The sequence below is a fragment of the Cydia strobilella genome, chromosome 13 (assembly GCF_947568885.1).
Source record: "Cydia strobilella chromosome 13, ilCydStro3.1, whole genome shotgun sequence".
NCBI lineage: Eukaryota > Metazoa > Arthropoda > Insecta > Lepidoptera > Tortricidae > Cydia > Cydia strobilella.
The window spans coordinates 2,881,249-2,907,013 of record NC_086053.1 but is presented as its reverse complement, the minus strand read 5'-3'; the positions used below and the strand labels follow the sequence as shown (position 1 = coordinate 2,907,013).

The following is a 25,765-nucleotide window of genomic DNA, read 5'->3' as shown; positions in this document are numbered from 1 at the left end:
TGAAATGTTATGTAATCTGTAGGTACTTACCGTGTATGTCGATGAAAGATTATACTTTTTCGCTTTAAAAAAGACACATGTATTTTACTTTCCTCGTATTCGAAATGAAAAGTAGTGTTTAACTCGGGTGAAAGGCATCATTTTATCACTTGGTTAACAATCTACTATATCAACTCACTTTATTCTTATTTACTCAGCCTTTAAAGGCGAAACACAGTTTTTTTTACTACCACTTATTGGAAACTTATTTGCGGGAACTACACATTGTTGGGTGATTTATTTTATTAGTTAATATTTTTACCACAGGGTGATACATAATACTGGCGGAGGGCGGAGTGCAAGTCTTAGGGGGAGGACTAACACAAAAATGCAGTTATTAGTTTTATATTGAATTTTTACACATCGTAATCAAAGGCAAATGCCATTAAAATATTTTGAATTGTATATCGTTACCCTGCATACTATAGCAGAATAATTTTAGTATAAAATAGCTAAAAGGAATCCGTAAGGAGTTAGTTTAGGAGGTGCAAGCGCGCACTGCTTGCCCTTAGAGCTGGTCAAAGACGCCTAGTCTTATTAAGATGGCATATAGTCGAGAAATTCGGACGGGCACCGCCGTGGCGGGGTGGTGGCCTAGGGGTTCATGGCGTTAGCCGCGATAGCTAAAGACGCCGGTTCGAATCCGGCCTTCACCACTGGAGGGCTTCGTCACTTTTTCTTTAATATATGACATCTATTACAGTTTTATAAAATAGCTACTGATATAGCCGAGGGATTTGACTAGCATCTACTTACAGTATTTTTCTATCAATACGTTTTTGCTACCCCTTTGATACGTTAAAAGCGAATAAGGCAACCATTTTACCCATTTCCGCAGAAGCACCAAGCTTATCTTATGCTAATTCTAGAATATCTACCAACTTGATTTTCATTTAACAAATTTGCAAAAATAAACCGTATTGTGTATATTTAAGGTTCATTTTATTTGAATTTGGTTCGTTGTTGGAGTTTCCGTACAATATGCATCAGTGCATGTTTTAGCAATATCAAAGATAAGTTAATAATATAGACTAGTATGTTTCAGTTCTGTAGACAAAATTGAGAGTGTGCAATTATAATTTGTATGGTAGCATAGCAGTCCAAAAGTTAATTAGAACTTTGTTCGTGGAGGATGAAATCATGTTTGCAGTTTTTAATTCCATGGGTCGTTCTACTTTTTCATGAACATTAATCTGTTACTAAAAAAAAGTATGATAAATATTGAATTCGTGTATTAAAACTGTATTCCCAGATTGTACCCGAACCAAATCGTAAGAATTTGATAACCAGAATTCATATATTGATAAATGTAAAAATATGGTAACGCAGTGGTAAACGCCATTTTCATATACTTATGTATGAAAATGGCGTTTACCGGGAGACAGTCAAGGACCACTGAGTTACTGTGATTAAGAATAATTACAGTAGTTATTTATTGAACACAGCTATCGGGATCGATAGCTTAATTAAGCCTCTTTCTCCATCACAAAACAGAAAATGAAAGTAATGGCCAATTATTCTCAAATATGCATTTTACGAAAAAGTGTAAAAAACTTATGTACATACAACGAAAAGTAGAATGAATTAATGAAATGAATGAAATTCTTTATTTTCAGGCAACTATTGGCCCATAGATATATCTTAAAACTAGCATACATATTATAATAAAATATATCTTAAAACTAAAAACTCAAACTAAAAGCACACAATTATGGCTGCGATGCAGTTCGCAACCCCGCAGTCAGGAAGCGGAACCGCCGGTACGTGACACTCTTCGACCAGAACTCCTCTTTGGTGAAGGTCGCTAGATGTTCAGTCGGAATGGCCCCCATACCTAATAGTTGGAATTTCGATTGAAATCGGGACGGGAAATAGGTTATGCTGGAATGTCTTTATAAATAACTCGTCTCTGGTAATATTGGTGAAGCATTTACATTTTGGCGGTGCCGTTATCACCTAGGGGAAAGTTTTATTTGCGAAAACCGCTGGTAAATTGCGAACTTCCGATTGAATTCAGAATAACGCGAATATGTATCGTTTATGAGGTGCAGAGAGAATTTTGATGCCACTGAATATTGATGTTTCAACATTGTAATTTACTGCCAACAGATAAGAGCTAGTCCCAAAAAAATGTGTGTGCGTGTAATTATTACGCGCGATTGAAGTAAAACTTCTTTGACGATGACGTTTATCGCTATGTTGGCACTTTGACGTGTGTCCTATTGTGCGTGTGTTACTACTGAGCGTTACTTCCGTCAGAAATAAAATCTGAGTTACCATCTAGACGCGCCTAAAGAAGTTTTACTTCAAAAACTGCCTCCTAGCTTATTCGGCAGTGACCCTATGAAGCAGGTTTCAGTTTCGACTCCCGGTAAGGGCATTAATTTGTGTGTTCAGCCCGGATATTTGTTCCTGAGGTATGGATGATATCTATGTTTCTAAGTATGTATTTATTGTATAACTATGTACTAACATCATTGCCTGGTACCCATAGTACAAGCTTTGCTTTGTTTGGGGCTAGGTCGATCTGAGTCACTGTCCCCGAATTTATTTATAAATAACGATTATAGTATTTATAAAAAACGGTTAACGATTTAAAGGCAAAACCTTTCTAGTAAGTTTTTTGTACTATCCTTTATTACTAGATCTGGGCGTCTGTCAGCTGCTCATTGGAGGTCAGAGTGACAGGCCAGCAAAACTTTTATTAAGGAAAAAGGAATGCCTAAGTACGTGAAAAGTGTCTAAGTTTTCCTATTTATAGAAAGCAGTAGGCCTAGCACGTCGACATAACAGAGACGTCCGGATCTAGTAATAAGGATATTATAGCAAAATGACTATGAGTGTCCAGTTTCCGTTGTTCTTGAATTGGTAATCATGTTCCGGCCTTCCGGGGCTAGCTCTTGGTCTACAATACAGAATATTTGATAGCCTGTATTTTTGTATGCTGGTGCTTTGCAAACTGCGAGTGTAATTGGAGAGGTATGTTCTTTAAAATGGAAATTGTAGGGTATCTGTACAATACAGACAGTGTTGTTGGCATTCGTGTTGTATTTTGTTATCTGATATTACTCCGCTAAATAATAAAAAATTACTTTTAAAACATGGTTTAGTTTTTTTGTTACCATTATCCGAATATATAGGTACTCTTGTTATTATTAATCTGTGTGATAGTAATCATTAATTATATCGACAAAAACTTTTAAAATCTTTGATAATATCCCATGAACATGAGCAGAAGCTCATGTTACAGGGCCCATCCAGTCAATACAGTGTTATATTACATTGAATTATGACAATATTTTCTCTTCCAGGTGGCCTCTTCACCCTCGGCAAGGTCCTCAACTTCTTCCCAGTGGGCGGCGAGCGCGAATGCCAACCGACTGGCTACAAGACTGCTCGCGCCGGCATCTGCCTGAACCCGTACGACTGTCGTCAGAGGGACGGACAGAGCGCCGGCGACTGCGCGCACGGACTGGGCGTTTGCTGCGTGTGTAAGTATATATCACACTACGAGACGGCGCCGGCCGGCCGTCTGTCTGAACCCGTACGACTGTCGTCAGAGGGACGGACAGAGCGCCGGCGACTGCGCGCACGGACTGGGCGTGTGCTGCGTGTGTGTGTGCTACAAGACGGCGGCGGCCGTCTGTCTGAACACGTACGACTGTCGTCAGAGGGACGGACAGAGCGCCGGCGACTGCGCGCACGGAGGGCGTGTGCTGCGTGTGTAAGTATATATCACACTACAAACACAGAATAAGTAATAGTATTATCATACAGAACGGCCACTCACCGCCCCGCCCCGATTCGAATTACCTCGCCCCGAGACAGCAGATTAACGACTTTTTGCCGAACGCTCAGTACTGTTTTTAAGAAACTTACATACTAGTAGTAATACATGTGCGACAATATGTAGTCAAGTCGAAACATCTTGTGCACCATCTGACAGGCAAATGATCCGTGGACATAAATATACAACCTGTAAGTGACTATTACGAAGTTCCCTTTGTTTTGAAGTAAGACAAGAATAAATAAACATTTAGCCGTCAGAAACTTAACTTAAACAAATGTTGACAACTTTGAGAGTTAAAACTTAATAACTCATGCATACAGAATTTATGTTCAGTCTCCCCTACTACCCTACATTGTAACCGTTCGGATTTATACTACACAGCAATATTATATTGCAACATTATTGCTTCAATATTGCTGCGCGATATTACTGCAGGAAATGTAAAAAAAAAAACCGGCCAAGTGTGAGTCGGACTCGCGCACGAAGGGTTCCGTACCATTACGAAAAAAAAAACAGCAAAAAAATCACGTTTGTTGTATGGAAGCCCCATTTAAATATTTATATTATTCTGTTTTTAAATAGTATTTGTTGTTATAGCGGCAACAGAAATACATCATCTGTGAAAATTTCAACTGTCTAGCTATCACGATTCATGAGATACAGCCTGGTGACAGACATACACACATACATATAAATAAAGCCTTTGTTATCCAAAAGCGAGCCATGAGGACTATAGTGCGTATTCCACAAACTGAGTCCTGCAAGGAATACTTCATAAACCTTAAATTACTAACTGTCCCGTGTCTGTACATCCTTCTGCTCCTCACTGACCTGGTCAAAAGTCTAAAGGAGTACGAGACTAATGAAGAGAGGGAGATACGTGTAAGTACTAGAAGGAAATACCTACACTGTAAACTGCAACCTAAACTTAATATAGTCACCCATTGCGCAGAATTTCAGAGTGTGCAGCTCTACAACAAGCTTCCCAGTGAGTGGAGGAACATCGATAGCCTTGTTATCTTTAAAAATAAATTAAAAACACTGCTGCTGAAAGAGTGCTTCTATTCTATAGAGGAGTTCACGACCTACTTTAGTGATTTGTCTACGTAATGTTGGTAGTAATTAATTTAGATTAATTTAGGTAAATACGTCTGATATTGTTCTGCATGTTAGATTGTATAATTCTTAGATTTAAGGACCTAGATTTAAGGAACTTAGCATGTAATTACATTCAAATACAATTATATTGTTCATGAATAAATAAATACAATACAATACAGACGGACAGACGGACAGACGGACAGCGGAGTCTTAGTAATAGGGTCCCGTTTTTACCCTTTGGGTACGGAACTCTAAAAAAGGTAATTTTATCAAGAAATTACTATTAAATTTGACATTTACGGCATTAATGCAGTCGGCAGCAACAATCTTAAGAAGTGCACTTGAAGCATGAGCAAAAAGGCCATAATTGCCATAAATCACAAATGAAACTCATATACTACGATATATCGGCTATTATTTGTCTAAAGACGGATGTAGAACTGCACGTTAACTACTCCTAACGATATATTGTTTAAAATTTTGCGTCCGTACTTAAGTGTAAATTAATGATGCATTGTTTGCGAAAATTTCGTTTTCGGTGTCGATTAAATGGATGGCTCGTAATATGTACTAAGAATTAAACTGTAAATTTATTCTTATTTCAATTATTTAAGACCTTTTGTTTCGACTTTCGAAGGTCTTTTGTCAGTCCAGGTCAGCATATAGAAAGTATCACATGATCACCAATCTCACGTCATAGAAAACGAAGTGGCTTGGCTCGGACCCGGACTGTTCAACCGTGTGTCATCTTTTAAACGTATTCATGCTGCATGGAAATTTACCACGAGGATCCCACATTCAGGAATACGTAGAACATCAGCGAAACTGCTCCAAATTAAATAGAGATATTCCCGAACCAGCAAAACGTTGTCGGAATAAGATCAAATCTCAATCAGCAGAATACCTCCTCCCGCTTTACATACCCATTGTTTTCTCGTTGAGTTTATATTCAACGTCGGAAGCGACATCTATCGGATTTAAACGGAGTTTCTACTACGTGAGTCGCTTCGAAATACCTATGTATGCTACCTTTTACATTGTACTTCTTTGAGCATCTCAACGTTTTGGACTTTTTAAAGTCGTCTGTTTGATCTCATTTTCACTCGCAGCACAGAATAAATAATAGTAAGGTACAGAAGGTTCACTTTCTAACAAAACGCGTTTATTACGATAGATATGACTGCAAGGTGGCGCATGCGCGAGCAGGCGTCCGTTTAGTAGCGGTGTGCGGCAACTACTATAGCTAGACACCAAAATTGGTGTGGGTCGCATGTACTGACGAAATCGCGGAGTGAGCCACGCCTGTTCGCAGCCAAACCCCGGTGAATGTTGCTGATCATTGAAAATAGGGGCTGGCAGAAAAGTTTTAGTAAAATATTAGGCTGTTTCGTTGAAAATCTGCGAACGAATCTTGTAAAAAATTAATTAATGCATGGGCTTATTTATAAATAATGATCGGTAACAACGTTTTTAATGTTTTTTTTATATATTTAGATATGTAATTTGTTAAATATTTAATAAAATATCATAAAATAAAATAAATACAACGTTTTAATTTCATGGCAGCGTTGTTGAGTTAAATAAATCTGTATAGTAAAATTCATCTCAAATTAATAATCTATTCAGGGTCCATGCTGTAACAATTTAGCTTAAAATAACATCTGTATGTACTATGGAATGTAATAAATAAATGGAAAATGAAAATAATTAAACTTAACCTTTAAATGAACCTGAATTGACCGTCTGCTTCAAAATTGTTACTTTACCACCACCACGCTGCCATGTAATTAGAACTGTTATTGTTCCCGATCACTATTTATAAACTTACAAAGTCACTTCAAAGGCAATACCTTGTAATTCACGAGCTGACAAAACAGCCCAACGTGCATAGACTATCTTAATATTACTATCTCCGTGTATACGAGTATGTGATGGAACGTTATTGGATATTTTATTGGTAATTTTGTTTAGTATGAACACGTCTTAAGTCTAGACCAATATTTATGCAATACTAGGACGTATGCCTCTTAATATTAGTAGTAAAATCGAATGGGCAATTCAACCGAACCCAATGAAACCTGAACTAGGTTGTAATGGTTCAAAAGTAAGTACAGTCGCCATCAGATATATCGGAGCGGCCAAGGTGCTCACAAATATCTGAACACGCTTCTATTGTTAAGGAGCTAGGTGCGTGTTTAGATATTTTTGAAAACCTCGGTCACTCCGATATATCTGATGGCGACTGTACAGAACACAGATCACAACTGAACATTGTCTGTCAAATATCAAAAGTGCGACCAAAATCCATTAAACTATTATTACTAACGTATAGAACCGGCACAGAGAACAAGTATTTTGCGCCATGAGTTGCTGCCGTTTTGGCATCAAAGCATAGAAGCGGAGCGTGAATCTCGCGACTTAAACGCGTAAGCGCCATGAATGTTCCGGCGCTTACGACGTTTTGGTCGCGTGATACAGGTTGTGATTGCGACAATTTCACTGTTTGGTATGTTATCTCTATAGTAATAATAACTTAGTGCCAAAATCTGAATGATGTCAAGTGCCATCGGAAGTATTTAATTCAGAAATAATTTGTGATGATAGCGTCAAATGAAAATGAAAATGAAAATTTATTAATAACATTAGGTTACAGGTCAGGGTTGTATAAGATTTGAAATTCGTACAGTATCAATACGTATCGTACAGCGTCAATATACAGGTTGGCTTAAAAATTAGTGCATTCCCGTTGCTAGGGAGGTTTTGGAAAAAAAATGTACCCTGGGATTATTCTAAGCAACTTTTACTATGGGAAAAACCCCGTAATCGCGCAAAAAATTGGCTGTTTTATACATTTTGGCTGGTCCGTTTTCTATGGTAGGGTAATTTACCCTACTATAGAAAATAATAGTATAATCCAAAAACAGTAGGTTTTGGTATTATACTGAGCAACTTTTACTATGGAACCAACCCAGAAATCGAGATATTTTTTTTACCCTACCATAGAAAATAGACCAGCCAAAATGTATGAAACAGCCAAATTTTTTTTCGCGATTTCGGGGTTGGTCCCATAGTAAAGTTAGTAGTTCAAGGACAAAGGTTTTCTAACTTTAACTGGCATATATATATACGAACTCTGTAAATTTATTAAGAGCAACAAGAATTATTTCACAACATTAACTTCCCTCCGCGACAACCTTCGCTCTCAATATAAGTATAATTTAAAACTACCTCTAGTCAATAATAAAACTTACGATAAAAGCACATATATTACTGCCATTCGCGTCTTTAATCAGCTTCCAGATGAATTGAAAATGTTAGATGGCATTGAATTTATGCGTAGTTTAAAAAAATGGCTTATTAAGAATGAATTCTATTCACTAAAGGATTTCTTTGAATTATATTCTTTATGATACTGTGTCCCCTGTACAGATAGCTATGCTATGTACGTGTATAATAGTTAAGTGTTTCTTAGTTTTAATTTAGTTTTAAGTGTCCATTGTATACCCGAATTGGGTTACCGTTGAAACTCACATGTATTACACCACATAACACCTCTGTAACACGGTTGTACAATAAAGAAATATCTTATCTTATCTTATCTAAAAGTTGCTCAGTATAATCCCAAAACCTTCCTGGCAACGGGTATGCACTTATTTTTTAGCCACTGTGTATAAATATGGCAAGATATAATCACCCATCGTAATCTCTTGAATCGTCATCGTAATGACTTTTCGTATTTTCTCAAAAGTGGTCACTTTTTTATTTGTAGTCTGCCTCTTTCGTACTCATGGAATGTTCATGTTCTTGATGACATCTCTTTTGCACACTTCATTTACGTTTAAGGGTACGCGTAAGGTCTGTGGTACAGAATTGCAGAATTTATCGTCGTCATTTAATACGTGACATGTCTCGTGTCGTTCTGAGATCGATATTATCTATACAATGTAAGTATATGACTGCAATTTATCTACTATGTATGTAGACTGTAGAGAGTAAGATATTTAGGTCTCAGACATCAAACATCAAACATTTATTCAGCAAACAGGCCACAGGGGCACTTTTACATGTCAATTTTTACAAGCAATAAAATTACCCAAAAATTACAAAAAACAATTACAAATATGGAATCAATAAAATATTAGATACCGTAAAATGGGGTGAGTGGGGTTCGCGGGGAGAGGTGCGTTATGGGAGAGAAGGGATGTAAGGGGGGTGAGATGGGATTTTAAGGCTACTGTTACAAAAATAATGTATTCCAATTTAAAATAGAGCTATGGTAATACCAAAGATAGATATAACTCCGTAATAGATGGATACAGTCTAAGGAAAAACGTGCCTCGAAAATCACGAAAATTTGATTCTCGATCAGATGGCGCCACTAGTTTTGGCCTACACTCGTATAGAGGGCGTTGACTGTTTCGTTTGTTATTTATAATTTTAACGCATACCAGTGAAAGAACATGGGTCAAAATCATATAAAAATAATTAATGCAAATAAAAAAATCATTTATCCATGTTTAAATACATTTTATCGTATTTTTATAAATATTTATTTTTAGTTTTAAAGTGTGTCGACAGATGGCAGTGAATTTACTGGGGTTACAAGATTTACTATGACAGTACCGCTCTAGTATAAGTTACTCTATGGTAATACTCATAATAATAAAAAATCGATCCAACAATCTTCCAAAATAATCTTTGTATGTAGTCCCATCTCACCCCAATTACGAGGGACTACGGGGTGAGGTGGGATTTCCTGTTTATCGTCAAAGTTATTAAGTTAAGTTAAGTTATAAAATAAAAACTAAGATTCAAACGTACGGAACACTTATTATATACACCATTCAGTTTGCATATGTAAAAATAAAATGTTATCGAGGTTTGAATGTCAGTTTTGTCCCTACTCACCCCATTTTACGGTACTTTGTTAGAGATGTATCCAGTCTAAATGTCATGGAAATGGAATAACGTGATTTAGGTACAAATGTAGCTACGGAGTCTTAAGGTGACGTTCGGGTGTCAATTGGAGCTGCAATGCTGTTGCGGCGTCGTTTTTACCAGTGCCGGATTAAAGGGGCCCACCCATTACCAGTCCGCCGGACGATATCGGCCTGTCAGTTGTGCGGAACTGTCAAATTTTTGTTCTAACTGACAGGCTGATATCGTCCGGCGGACTGGAAATGGGTGGGTGTTATCCACGCAGCGCAGGGCAGAGCAGGGGGGTTAGCACGTTCGCATTTTTATCGCTTGTCACCATGCCTGTCACGTTCTAACAAGTATGTAAGCGCGAAAGTGACGGGCCTATGCGCAGCTGCATGGTTCCATTTTTATCACCTGTCACTATTGACAGGTGATAAAAATGGAACCATGCTGCGCCCGTAGATGCGGGGAAGGACGTTCCATACTTTAAAAAACCTGCTCTGCCCTGCGGTGCGTGGAACTGCGCTTAGCCTCAAGCTCGCGACTCCGAATACCAGTCTGCCACCCTACCAACTGAGCTACCGCGACTTACCCGTTAACAATGAATATTTCCGCCATATCCTTCATATGCGTCTTAGGGAAGAGTTCGTGTCGCCTGAAACAGCATTTTTTCCAGTTTTCCTGAAAAAGTCATTTATATACATACAAGATATACATAAACAGTGGTACTACTAAACGAAATTAATAACTAGCTTAAATCTAAAATAGGCCCTTGAGGCATTGTACCAAGGATGCTGGCGGCATTTCCTCGCTGTATCGCAATGCTGATACGTTGTGCGAGAAAGCCGCCAGCTCTTCGGTCACCAGTTACGTCAACTAGACGCTTCGCGATTTCTGCAAACAACAGAAAGACAGTTTTCCTTAATTTCAATTATTTTCCTCTCAGTTTTCTCTCCTCCGTGTTAGCGCAGGTAGGCAATTATGGCTGTTTGCGGCAAAGCAGCTAATAAGCCTTATCACAGTAGCCACAGCCACGAAACGCTTTTAATTAGAAAAAAGTGGGTACTTTTCTGGGCTGCCTTTTTATTTTTGCTTAAAATTTCGTGTACTACGTGCTCTTGAAAAATCCACATCATATTTCTATGGTTTTCCTATACATTGTACGCTGCTGCCATTAAATCCAGACTGACCTGCCATAAACCTGGTTACGACGCTCCGCTTTATTGTACTGAGTTTAGTTTGTCCATAAAACTAATAATGTCCGTCTCTTGCAGTTTTAATGGAGATCACGAGAAAGGATTTTCAAGTAGAATGCTCCTGCCATCTGTATTTCCTGATCAATATGACCTCGGTCTCTTTAAAGCAAGGGTGAATAGGCTATTACTGAACCGGTGAGCTCCATCTTAGGCCCTGTCTTCACTTTCCATTAGGTGTGACTAGGGCCAAATCAATGGCCGATCAGTTTATTAATATTAAAAAAAAATCGGCCAAGTGCGAGTCGGACTCGCGCACCGAGGGTTCACTTTTTTGTATTTGTTGTTATAGCGGCAACAGAAATACATCATCTGTTAAAATTTCAACTGTCTAGCTATCACGGTTCATGAGATACAGCCTGGTGACAGACAGACGGACAGACGGACTGCGGATCCTTAGTAATAGGGACCCGTTTTTACCCTTTGGGTACGGAACCCTAAAAATTAAAAAAAAAAACAAAAAAAAGTGGAGCGCTAATATGATATCTTTGGGGGCTCATTTGACTTGACAAATTGGCAGATGTAAACTTAAAAATAAATTAAAAGTGGAAAAATTCACTGAAGAAAAACATAAGAAGAGTAACTCTTACAGTAGATGTCGCTAGAGCCTCCCTATGGTTCATATATGGTGGAAATATTCGCTGTATTGGGTACGGTCTTGGTGGCTTAGATGGCAGAGCACTGTACTAGTGATCCAGTGGTCGTGGGTTCAAGTCCCACCCAAGACAGTGATTTATTCCACGTTTTATTTATTCCTAAGCTTAAAAGCATCGTTCACAGATGTTTCTGCTTGAAACAAAATTAAGCTGGCAATAGTTATTTACGATACAAGTGCGGAAAAGAGGAAATTCGAAACGAGTGGCGATAAATTAAAACACGACCGCAGGGAGTGTTTTAAATCGACACGAGTTGCGAATTACCTTTTCGCACGTGTATCGTACAACGTTTTACAGTACATATGGCCCTTTAAACTTTCGACATATGCACGAAAAGTGCTATTTGACGCACTAGTGCGAGAAAGTAGCACCATATGTACTGTAAATGTAATTTGGTTACCATCTGTGTTTAAAACTAAAGTACCTATATAAAAGATAGTACTATTATTTAAAAAAAAAATCTGACTAGTTATGGATCAGTTTCTTGCTTAGTAACCAAGACTGTCGGCATTATGTAATCTAATACGTAATTACTATCCAAACTTTCATCTTCATGATAACATCTCGTAACATTGTCTTTAATTAATAACCGTAATCTTTGAAGAATGTACAGAAATCAGATTGCAGCATTGTAAATTAACTAACATCGTTGAAGAATTTATGATGATCAATTTAACTTACATACAATGTATGTAATCTTAAGCCGCATTAAAAAATTGCAGCTTGATCTCAAATTGATCTTTTTTACGACATAGAGACTGTATACATCTAATAAATTATCTAATATTTCATTGATTCCATATTTTTATTTGTTTTTTGTAATATTTGGTTATTTTTATTGCTTGTAAAAATTTGACATGTAAAAGTGCCCCTGTGGCCTATTTACTGAATAAATGTTACTAAAGTATTTGTATTGTAAAGTATTTGTATTGTATTTGTTACCAGTCGAAGTATCCTGCGGCGGGGTGGTCCAGAACAACCTCACGTACTTCATCTCCCCTGGTTTCCCGGAGCTCTGGACCGGGGAGAAGGACTGCAGCATCACCGTGGAGAAGACGCACGCCGGCATCATGCAGCTGAGGATCGATTTCGTACACTTTACTATTGTGAGTGCAGTTTACTATAGTAAGTTGTACTTTTTAGGGTTTCGTACACAAAATGGAATGATACCTTTATAGTTTTGTAGTGTCTGTCTGTCCGTTGGTCCATCCATACGTGTCTGTCCGTCCGTTCGTCTATCCATACGTGTCTGTCCGTTTCGTATGCATGTCACAGCTATTTTTCTTGGAAACTAAGGTATATTTTGATGAAAGGGACGCACGAAAATAGTCATGGCACAGTCTAGAGAGCAAAAACATTTTTATTTGACAGTGATCACTGTTAAATCTTGCTATATTTAGATACTATATCGTAGGTATTTCTACTAATATTATAAATGCAAAATAACTGTCTGTTTGTCTGTCTGTCTACGAAAGTTCATCTATCTCCGTACCAAATTTCATCTACATTGGTTCAGCGGTTTTTAAGCGCGAACAGGAACCAACCGCACAGACAGACACAGCTACTTTTGCATTTATAATATTAGTAGGATAAGAATAACGACGTACTCTCACCAAGATGGCGGCAGAGGTCCTTTATGTTAGCGTAGGAAAGGCCAGTCCAAGGGATGCATTTATGCGTTATAGTTTAAGTGATATTGCTATATCATTCCACCGCATAGCTGCGTCCCTTAGACTGGCCTACGCTGGGCCAGCGAGATGGCCATGCGATGGTTGAGAGCACGCACTATGGAATGGGCCACGCGGCGTACGCACCATCGCTGGCCCACTACCTTTTGATGTGCGGACGAAAAACCGACACCGCGGCCATCCCGTCGCCATCCCGCCGCGCCATAAGCCACCCGACACCACTACATTCTCTACACGCTGGCCCAGTATGATGGCCCATCGTGTAGAGGAGCCATTAGGTACCATTGTTTTTGAAATGTGCAGGGCCAACCCAACCGGCTGACAGGAGAGTGCGACGAGGACGTCATGATCGTGGGCGAGGGAGACAACGAATTCAGGATCTGCGGACAAAACCATGGCCAGCACAGTAAGCTACTTACAATTATTTTTCGGAAAGAGGCATCGGATTAAAATGAAAGGGGACGATGTGATGCGGTTCTGCTTACACATGTAAATAATCTCCATTTTTCTCAATAAATATTAACATAGTAGAAAATATTAAAATATTTTTACTTCAGTGTAAATTTCATTCGATACCGTGACGTGACGTACGCATTTGCGTTAAGTCTCATTTTGTATGAGATTTTGAGTTTCCAAAAAGTCCCGCTTGGCGCGCTGTTCAAAATCCCATACAAAATAAGACTTAACGCAAACGCGTACGTCCGTCACGCTATCGAATAAAATTTGGTATTTTCTACAAAAAGGGACCTTATTGTCGATGGCGCTTATGCCATTGTTAACGATGTTCCGATATAAATACAATGCCGCGCGACGCTGTGCGGCGTAAGCGCCATCGACAATAAGGTCCCTTTTCATAGAAAATGCCCCAAATTTACACTAGGGATTCAGAACGTGATGGCAAAATATCAAGGCTCAAAAAGTACACTCACAACCAATAAAATTGAGTAACGTTATATGAAATTTATATATAAAGCTACCTGTTTTCACTGCTGTTGAGTGTAGAACGGCCCAATTACCATCGTAAATGCAACGTAAACATGCCACGTCTGCAGCTGCAAGTCGCTCAGAAATGCACGTTTCGTTGCATGGAATATTCTAGCTTAGAGATGAATATTCTGATCAAAAGGCAACTCGCAGATCTTACTAGATACGTAGATCATGTTAAGTAGTAGTAGTAAAACACTTTATTGTACAAAAAAGAAACATGAAACAAGACAAAAAACACATCATTAGTGCAAAGGCTACGAGGGGGCTAATGTAGCATACGCTAACGCGAAGCGAAGCGATGAACCTATAGAAGTGTCCTACGTGGGCGATCTCGTTACATTCGCAAGTTGTTCGCTTACGTACGACGCAGCGTAACGCTAAATTTTAGTTTTTACAATCTTTTGTTTAAATTCCAATGTTTGTATCACAGGTTTGTATTATATTCAGTCCAAATATTGTAAGTAAATTAGACCCACTTCCCATTATTCGACTGAGCTGAAACTTTAACACTAAATTATTTTAGTGTGAATGCAGAATTTTAGTGAAATCCCTTTTTTTTATTGTGCACTTTCTTTTTTCATCCAAGTAGTAAAGTATTTTTTCAATAAAGATCCCATAGGCGGCCAGCTTGATGACTGTATAATTTATGACCTTTAAACAAACATTTACGTTTAAAATTAAAATCTTTTCTACATACCTACATTAGGTAATTAGGTAAGATAATGAATTTTTAAACGATAAACATGATTAACAATGTTAATTTAAATGCATGTTAGTTCTAAGTATATTGCTGTGCCCTTGCAAGGTGTCACATGTTAACCCACCTACTTATAAGCTCCCACCTAATAATGTGTAATGTGATATGCAATAAACAATTTTGAATTTTTAAGTACTACATATCCCTCGGGGCCCACCCATTACCATTCCGCCGAACGATATCGGCCGTTCAGTTGTTCGGAACTGTCAAATTTTTGTTCTAACTGACAGGCTGACATCGTTCGGCGGACTGGTAATGGGCATGCTACTTATATTTGTAAATAAAATATTCCGAGTTTTTGAAGAAGAAGAAGATTCGACTTAGGTACGAATGCTATTAAATGGGGCATTTTCTATGAAAAGGGACCTTATTGTCGATGGCGCTTACGCCGCACAGCCTCGCGCGGCATTGTATTTATTTCGGAGCATCGTTTTATTATGGCGTAAGCGCCATCGACAATAAGGTCTCTTTTTATAGAAAATACAAATCAAATCTTTTTATATAATAGTGGCTTATTTTTTCCAGTTTACTACACCCTACCAACAACCAGCGAAAAACGTGACCTCGACGACGAGCTGCCTTCATCAGCGTCGACCAAAATCACAGTACGCATGCGCGGGAGTGACATGCCCAGACTTTGGCTGTTACGACTTGCGCAGATGCCTCTAGCTCATTCTGCGCCGCATGATTGTAGGCAGTATTACACGAGCAATAACGGTGAGTTTGCTTTGACGATAATGGGATTTTTTTAAGAAACGCTCACATAATGACATGTAAAAATATTTTTTATCAATAAATGATCGTATCTTATCTATGTATTATGCTATAAGGCTACCTTTTTTCAGTGCTCTTTCTCTGTTTTCAGCGCCATTTCTCTATCGTCGTCTCATATCGTAACACCAGCCTTATTGAGCTTACCAACACTCGTTTTTGCCTTTTATTATGTATCAGACACATAAACCACTTTTCAGACATTTCGAGACAGAAACACACATTTCGAGGTCGCACAGTAAAAGTTGTTAAATATTATAAACATTTTATAAGTATAGCTAAGAATAGTAAGAATACCCTCTACATATATTTATGGGATGCTACCTGCGTAGACACACTGGCACCTACCCACCTCCAACGGACTAATGTAAAAGCGGGCGGAGCGGCGGAAAGCGCCGAAATTTTAAAACGTAATAAATATAAGAGCCTCGGTAGAGAGTATCATTTCGTTCCATTTGGAGTTGAAACTCTAGGTCCATGGGGTCCCAGCGCGCATAAGTTGTTTGCAGAAATCGCGAAGCGTCTGGTTGACGTAACTGGTGACCGAAGAGCTGGCGGCTTTCTCGCACAACGTATCAGCATTGCGATACAGCGGGGAAATGCCGCCCGCATCCTTGGTACAATGCCTCAAGGGCCTATTTTAGATTTAAGCTAGTTATTAATTTCGTTTACGTAGTACCACTGTATATATCTTGTATGTAAATAAATTTATGCGTTAGCTCTTGAAATATGTATGCACTATGCATGTATGCACGCTCTAACCACGCCTGATTTGTGAAATGTTTTCTCTTTCAACCATTGTTGTCGATATCGATATTTTATTGTACCATCCCCTTCACAAGAATAAGGAGGACTAAATATACATAATGTATTCATTGTTGCATTACACTCATGCATAAAACATCTGGGCGTATGCAAATATTTTTTTTTTATGTCCGCGACTTAACCCTTTAACGCATACGAAGCCATATATGTATGGCGGGCATGATATTCAACTCTATTGGCAGCTATTAAAGTTCAAATTTTAACAGATGTTCGGCTGATTGTAGCAGTATTGTACGGGGAATAACGGTCAGTGCTATGATGGTAATATGTGGTGTTATGTAGATCTTTATGACAAATAGCAACTGGTTAGTTAACCAAATAATTTTCAAATAATGAATATTGTGATAGATTCTTAGTACCTAGTATTAAATTAAATTAAATTAAAAATTAAAATTCGTTTATTTCGAGTATCATAATGACTCATACATATTAATTTGACACTTATACACTAGACTTAAACACTATATTAACACACATAAAATAAACACTATTAAAAAAAAAAATCTATTACAGTTTTCAGATAAAATAATTTAACGCATTAGTGGTTACCACATTGACAGTCATCACCTATATCTCAATGTGTCAACCACAGTGCTGCTGGGCGCATGGGTATTAAGACATGAGCGTTTCTTTTTTTTGCCATTTTTTTATGTGACCTTTTTTGCAACTTTTGTGTTATTTCTACTCAGAATCACGAGCTCCTAATGGGATAATTAAATGTTCCAAGGTTTTTTCCTTTTGTGTTACCAGATGGTAACAAAAAGGAAAGTTTGAAAAATGTATGGAAATTTTGGGACACTTTTTTTTCCTATAAGGATGAAAAGAGCTCGTGATCCTAGAAATAACACAAAAGTGGCAAAAAAGGTCACAAAAAATGGCAAAAAAAGAAACGCTCAAATATTTTTTATTAAGCGTTGGGGTAAGATTGAAAGGGTTTTTCATGACGGGTAAGACAAAAAATCGTCCGTATGCCGAAGCATTACGAGCGACTTCATCTTACCCCGCTTTTTATCTTACATGCAATAAGGGGTTAAGGTACCGTTCAGATTCAGACTACATCAGCACTACTGCTGCAGTAATTCAGAGCGATATTGCGGCCGACTGCATTGCTGACGCAAATGTCTAAAATCCTGGCAGCAACATCGATTTTTAGGGTTCCGTACCTCATAGGAATAAAACGGAACCCTTATAGGATTACTCGTGCGTCTGTCTGTCTGTCTGTCCGTCTGTCACAGCCTATTTTCTCCGAAACTACTGGACCAATTAAGTTGAAATTTGTTACACATATGTAAGTTTGTGACCCAAAGATGGATAAGTAACGTAAACAAATTAATTTTACCCACGGGGGCCACTTCTGGGGGGTAAATGAGAAAATTAAAAAATAAAGTTTGTCAAACTATATCGTGTTTCATATCAAATGAAAGAGCTCATTGTGAGAATCTCAAATGTATTTTTTTATAATTTTATTATAAATAGTTTAGAAGTTATTCAAGAGAATAGGCAAAAAATGACCATTCCCCCCTTTATCTCCGAAACTACTGGGTCAAAATTTTTGAAAAAATACACAAAATAGATCTTTACCTATAGATCACCGGAAAACCTATTAGAAATGTGCAGTCAAGCGTGAATCGGACTTAATTACTTACTTTTTGATCCGACCCCTATGGGTTTTTTTAAAGACATTTCACATAAAAAATACATTGTTTAAATTGTGTAATGTACGGAACCCTTGGAACGCGAGTCTGACTCGCACTTGGCTGGTTTTACATGTTAGGCAGATGTCACATAACGTAAAAGTCATAAAAAGAGCATTGAGAATTTCGAAGTATCTCCTACATTGTTACTATTATAACTTCGAGAAAGTTTCGCAGGCCACGAGTTTAAATCCTAGAACTTTCTGGCTTGAAGTCTTAAATTATTTCGTACAAAGTAAACTTAGCACGTGTTAGATGTTAGACGTTAGACATTAAAGTTTGGTCAGATTGTACTTTGTAACCAATATCTATTTAATACCTACGTCTGACTGTCGCTTTATGTGCCCATCTTATGGGGGCGAGTCATCGTCTGCCGGAAATAAAATTCCATACCGTTTATTAGGCAGGCTTCCGGTTTTAAATCCCATAGCCCAGAAAATAAATAAATAAATATAATAGGGTCATCCTTACACGAATTGACTAGGTCCTACGGTAAGCCAAGGGAGGCTTGTGTTGTGGGTACTTAGACAACGATATATAGGTATATATATAAATATATATATATATATATATATATATATATATATATATTTATACCACGTCGGTGGCAATCAAGCATACGGCCCGCCTGATGGTAAGCAGTTACCGTAGCCTATGGACGCCTGCAACACCGGAGATATTACACGCGCGTTGCCGCGTTAAAAACCTGTACACTCCTTTTTTGAAGAACCCCATACTGTAGCCCCTCGGGAAAACCTCGGCTGGGAGCTCATTCCACAGCCGAAGCGTAACGAAGTATTTATTTATATATAATATATAAATACTTAAATACATAGAAAACACCCATGACTCAGGAACAAATATCTGTGCTCATCACACAAATAAATAGCAGGCAGCTTCATAGGCAGGGTCACTACCCACTAGGCCAGACCGGTCGTCATAGAATATAGTCCATTGATTTCACCCAATAGCCTATTTAATCTTAGATTCTATCAGCTCTCAATAGTCCTTACACGGTGTGATCCTGGCGGGTGCTGCCTCTGCGTGCGTCCCATGAGTCGGGCAAGGGCAGCATCCAATCATTACATCTCAAAGTGTTAAAAGGGCATCTACGTGTTGGCTTCAGCTCCGCGCACGCCTCCCAAATGTCCGGCACACCATTGTACAACTGACTCTTAAATTTGTATCATGTAATATTACTTACAAACTATTACCACTTTACATGTGTAATTAAAAAGTGCAAAATCAACGGTAATATAAATAAATAATGTTAAAGTAGTTTCCATCAAAAACGTCACCCTAAGGCCTTACATACTTTTAATTAGACTAATGATTGACGCAACATAACTAACGTTACATACATTAACGTTACGTTTTATTAACAACCCATTAATCGTTAGTCTTCGCGTAGAGCTAAACCTATCTATAAAATCCCAGTGGCTCCAAAAAGAGACATTTCTACGTATAAATTACATTATTTATCACCCAAGATATTTTACGCTTTAAATATTAAAATGTTATGTCGGATTTCAAATACAATCATGTATAAAGTATAAAATTACGCTCACATGAAGGGTACACGGAAAGAACATGTCTAGTCACTTTTTTCGGATAATGAGATTTTCATCTCAAAATGTAGAGCTCTTAATGAACTATTAGTTATATCTTTTGCTACCACTGTATAATATATGTAACACTTTTTTTTAGTTAAAAAAGACCTGGTCACGGAATTACCATACATTTTGACATGGTTCCAAATTTTAAAACCGCGATTACTCAAAATGTCACTTAAGTCCATGTCACAAAGACCATGATCTTTCCGTGTACCCTTTACATATGTATATGTTACTTGGGGGCTTTTGTTTCGAGCGCGCGATCTAACGCATGTATGTTATTTGACGAAGCGCCTACATGTTTAAATTAGCAATTTTATCAGCTTGTTAGCAATAAATTATTTACGCAGGCGTTTCGGATGACTATTAAAGCAAGCAATACCTTGGTCGTTAGTGAGGCGAAATTGAATGCTACTTCGTTTTAAATAATTTGTGAATAAAAGTAATAATGTTTTGGACATTTATTTACAGTATTTTCACATAGTTGGATATATTTGTAAAAAATCATGAAAGTAGATATAGATTTATTTTAATGTTAAATTTTATATCTCACGTGATCCTCATTTGTAGATAAATTCTATGTACGTAAAATGTTGTTAAGGTAACGACGATAATCATTACAAGTGCCATAATCCCCGTATATCACGTATTTTACTTTTACAAATCCTTTACGTGCTGTCTGTATTAACTCAGTCTATAGCAGCCACATAAGTACCTGCCATCACACTTAAAACAAAAACGCATCTCTTCAATAAGCGTATTCACATTGTCCGATCCGATATCGGATGTCGGAAGGAAGTAAAATGTAAGATATATGTGTTTCTCTGTATTTATTACATAATCATTATTACAATAACATTTTCAAACTGCTGCACTCACAAAATTGTGCCGAGACAGAAGCCATATTTAACAAAATTTAGTTTCAATATTGTGTCTAGATTAAGCCTTAGTTTGTAGTTAGTAGTTTCTTACTAAATTATAGGTTTTAATTGTAACAAAGTCTGATATTTAAATTATAATTGGTTCCCCGCGATACAGGCACTGCCTAGTGCGGAGACCCGTGGAATGTCTGTAACTTTTAGCTGAAAATAAATGATCTTTATTCTTTATTCTTATTCTTTATAAAACGATAAATAACGCAAATAAGGCGGACTTAATGCCAATAGCACGCTGCAGCTGTTTTTGTCATAGGCGCCTTCCGACATCCGATATCGGAAAGGCGCTTCCGATAAATTCAGCCATGTCGGACGCCAAGCTGTCGGACCGATAATGCGCGCCCCCGCGGCCTGACTACGGGACGGGGATGTAGGATCCTACATCATGTTGTATCTTGTGCCTGAGGACCGAAGTCCAATGAGAGTTAGTTAGGAGTTCTTTAGAGTGCTTAGAACTTCGTAAGTGCGATGTAGGAAATGCCAACGGCATCTTTTAGTTACGAGTATCTTGTAACACGATGTTGATACTTGATAATTATTTTTTATTAGTTTTTTTTTGTGTAATCTCACATTTATATTTATGTAATTGTTTTTTGTAATTTTGGTTTAATTTTATTGTTTGTAAAAATTGACATGTAAAAGTGCCCCTGTGGCCTATTTGCTGAATAAATGTTTGATGTTGATGTTTGATAATGATAGAGGAGACGCGATACAAAAAGCCTTTGATAATTATTTTTCTAATTGAGTATTGTATTTCCTCAGGCACAATAATGACATTCAACTACGCCGTGAACGGGAGACATTTAGCGGACCACGAGTACAGAGCGTGCATAAGACGTAATTCTGGGATGTGCTCCGTCAGATACACCCCATGTGACAACCGGTCCTTTAGGATAGGAGGAGCGCAGCAGTTGGATGGTAAGATACTTTTGCTTTATTAATGCAGCAAGAAAGTCAGAAATATGATTCAAAACATGATATAATCAGCTTTCGTTTTGTTTAAGTAGTCATGTCGCTAATACGCAAAGTTTCGAAGATATGTGAAAAATCGAAAAATTGTACCTTCAAACCCCCCTCTCCCCCGGCACCAAGGTTATGGGACTTTTGATATGTTCACCTAACTATTTATTCCGTAGACTAAAATGACGTTTCATGTGTATGAGATGACATTTCTTAGTACCACATGAAATGTCATTTTAGTCTACGGAATATATAAAAACAGAATATAGTTTAAACAAAGTTACGAAGTCAAAAATTGTGTTCCTAGCATTTCCCTTTATATAACCTTCTTATTGCTTGGCCTACTTGAAACGCAATAAAGAAAATGGCACATCGTACCTTTTTTTTTTTTTTTTTTATACCACCTCGGTGGCAATCAAGCATACGGCCCGCCTGATGGTAAGCAGTTACCGTAGCCTATGAACGCCTGCAACACCAGAGATATTACACGCGCGTTGCCGACCCTTTAAAAACCTGTACACTCCTTTTTTGAAGAACCCCATACTGTAGCCCCTCGGGAAAACCTCGGCAGGGAGCTCATTCCACAGCCGAAGCGTACGCGGGAGGAAATTCCTCTTAAACCGCACAGTACGCGACCATTTAGGTGCTAGGGTGTGAGGATGAACACCCTGCCGATGGCGAGCGGTGCGGTGATAGAAAGCGGCCGTTGGCATCATGTCAAACAATTCTTCAGAGCACAGCCCATTGTACAAGCGGTAGAACACACACAAGGAGGCGAAGTCTCTCCTTAGACTTAAAGGTTCGATACCGCTTGTGAGTTTGGGATCGTCGACGATTCGTACAGCGCGCCTTTGGACTGAGTCGAAGGGTCCAAGCTGGCATCCAGGTGTTCCTGCCCAAAGGTGACAGCAGTACTCCATATGGGGTCTGACTTGCGATTTATATAGCAGCAGTCTTTGCCCCGGAGTAAAGTATCGCCGTGCTTTATTGAGCACACCGAGTTTTTTGGATGCCAGATCAGCCTTCCCTTCCAGGTACCTGTATTGAATGTAGGAAAAATTTGTAAAGTACTTTCCTATCGTTTTTTTCGCATTACTTTACTAATACTAAAGTCCAAATAAAACAAACTTTTCACAGCTTGTCGCTGTCCGTCATAATAGGGTAAAGTGCTCGATCGACGAATCACAAAAACGAAACGAGATTCCTATTGGCTAATGACGAAATTACCTAGCACTTACGCCGCCGCTAAGACCTTCCTGTACCTACCTACCTGTTCCACATCCACATCCGCATTAAGCTCCGCATCGATTTTATGCGGATGCGGATGCGGATGTTGAAAATAATGCGGAAATTCAGCGGATGCGGATGCGAATATTCGCAACATCCCTGTTCTAGAACTGTATTTACTGAAAATTTACTCGGTGAACATACCAGAAGAAATCACACTTACCGAGGGTTACTGGACATCATTGTACAAATGAAGAAAGCAGATTGCTATTTTCCTTATTCCTAAAAGTCATTCAAGTAGTAGTTATTATATCGTTATCTGAGTACCCATGACACAAGCCTCCTTGAGCTTACCGTGGGACTTAAGAATGTCCTATAATATTTATTTATTTATTTATTCAAGTCATAAGTGCTTCAAATACCAGGATATTCCAGCTTTCATAAAAGACACCCGACATTTGGCAAAGGAAACGTTAAGCCAACGTTGTTCCGTTTTATTGGAGCCTCGCCCAATTATTGGCACTTTATACCGACACTTTGTTTTAAGTGAACAATACCTTTCAAAACCTCTTTTCATATCAATGTGATATTTAATAATCGACCTTATTTCGCAACAGTAGGGTTTCATTTTAAAGTTTAAAGAGATTGTTAAGGGAGGTGTCAAACGTTATACATTCGAATGTCAATAGTTGGCAAACAGCCAACAGTACAGTTGCTTACCCCATAGCAGCTAGTCATTTGAAATGACTAGCTGAATAATTCTTGAAAATAAGATTCTAGTATAAAGTCATATCGTGGCATATTTATTACGTAATCACGGATATTTTAATGAGTCCAACCTGTCCAACAGAGGGATGACTGTCATATAGGCAAAAGAATGTTAGACGTTCGATGGACGGAGACCCAAAAAACGATGGATGGATTGTGTGAAAGAGGATATGAGAAAGAAAGGAGTGAGTGCTGAGGTGACGAAAGATATAGGAGAATGGAAGAGAAAAACATGTTGTGCCGACCCCACATAACCTGGGATAAGGGCAGGAAGAAGAAGATATAACATTATATTAACCTATCATATCAATAAGATGGATAGGTATTCGAAAATGAGCTAACTTTTATTCTAGAGGACATGTTAGCTTATCTTGGAAGCATGTTACTTCAAAAATATCACAACCGTATTGCCGATCCATTATTTATAACAGATATATCGGTAGGTATTTTGACTGGTTAGCACGTCCACTTTGGAGATTAGGCTGCCTTTCCACTAAGACTAAGACTGAGACGTGCGGAAGAATGGAGAAATACAATACAACCGTGTTGCACTTATGTTACCCTATTGGTACATAGGGCCTTTACGAGCTCACGCGACGTCGGTCGATCCTAAGCGACACTCCTAATATCATTCCAGGGGCCCATTTCTCGAACGGTATTAGACTAATATTATTAGTCCACAAACTGTCAAGTCGTATGAGAAACACAATAATAATATTAGACTAAAACCGTTCGTGAAATGGGCCCCAGGTAGTTCAGTTCGTCGAAACGGTATTCAGCTCTTTCTCAACAAAGCGCCGAGCACTTATAGGCACTGAACAAGTAGCTGGTAAGTTAAGTAGTTTCGCAGTTTAGCTTTCTAGCAGTAGGAAGCTTACTTTGGGACTACATCTCAAGAGTCCGGCTAAATTAACTTTACACCGACTTTTAAGTGGCAAAGTATACAAGTGCTACAAATATAAACTTCATAGTTTCATTGGAATTTTATGTTAAGGTGGAACGTTCACGTTTTATTACTGCAAAATCTGTTTATATTAGCTTGGTCCGACTTTAATGTACGAGTAGGTATTTAATACAACTGAGTACAAATTTTTTACTGTAGTCAGGCGTGGCTCACTCCGTGATTTCGTTGTGTCGCTACAAGTACACGCGGTTGCGGCCCCACGCGGCCCACACCAATTTTGGTGTCTAATTGCCGCGCACCGCTAAGGAACGGACGCCTGCTCGCGCGTTTTGTTAGAGTGAAACTTCTGTACCTAGTACTATTATTTATTCTGTGCTGTAGTAAAACTTGTCACCCATATTAACTTCCCACAAATGACACAGACTTAGAACCTGGTGACCTTTCAGCTTACATAAGCTTGGAGCCGGGCCCCGGAGGCCTAGGTGGTGCAGGCACCGGCTTCTACGGGCCGGATGGGGCCTACTTGGGTCCTGGGGTCAACATGGGGCCTGGGGCCTCCACCGCTCCCATGCCCGTGTCGGACCTCATGCCAACGGACACCATGAATGGTTAACTGACCCTAGGTTTTGGGATCTTTGGGATGGTTCTGTTGTAGAATTAGACCCTTGAATTATAAGGTTCTGAAAAATCTTGGGATTTAACAAATACCTATTACCTTTAATTACATAAATGACCTAAAAAGTCCTTTAGTATTCTTAGTAGTTTTAGCAACTAATAACGTATTGTTAACTTCCATAACTAAAAGATAATTTCTCCTGGATTTGGAACTTTCATTAGGAAACCAACCCTGAAAGCGGTGAATTATTTCGGCCATTAT

General features: G+C 38.4%; 1 protein-coding gene and 1 non-coding gene across 3 annotated transcripts in view; both read left to right on the top strand.

The window, feature by feature from the left end:
- Positions 1-25,765, top strand: part of LOC134746481 (uncharacterized) — a 56,502-nt gene that overhangs the window by 28,321 nt on the left and 2,416 nt on the right. For both annotated transcript variants that reach the window (XM_063680884.1, XM_063680883.1), the window contains exons 2-6: positions 3,351-3,530; positions 12,705-12,865; positions 13,751-13,853; positions 15,717-15,908; positions 21,792-21,947. In XM_063680884.1, coding sequence (XP_063536954.1) covers positions 3,351-3,530; positions 12,705-12,865; positions 13,751-13,853; positions 15,717-15,908; positions 21,792-21,947 — 792 coding nt within the window. The remainder of the gene's footprint in view (positions 1-3,350; positions 3,531-12,704; positions 12,866-13,750; positions 13,854-15,716; positions 15,909-21,791; positions 21,948-25,765) is intronic.
- Positions 11,759-11,831, top strand: Trnat-agu (transfer RNA threonine (anticodon AGU)). The gene has a single exon. It is a non-coding gene; the product is annotated as a tRNA-Thr (tRNA).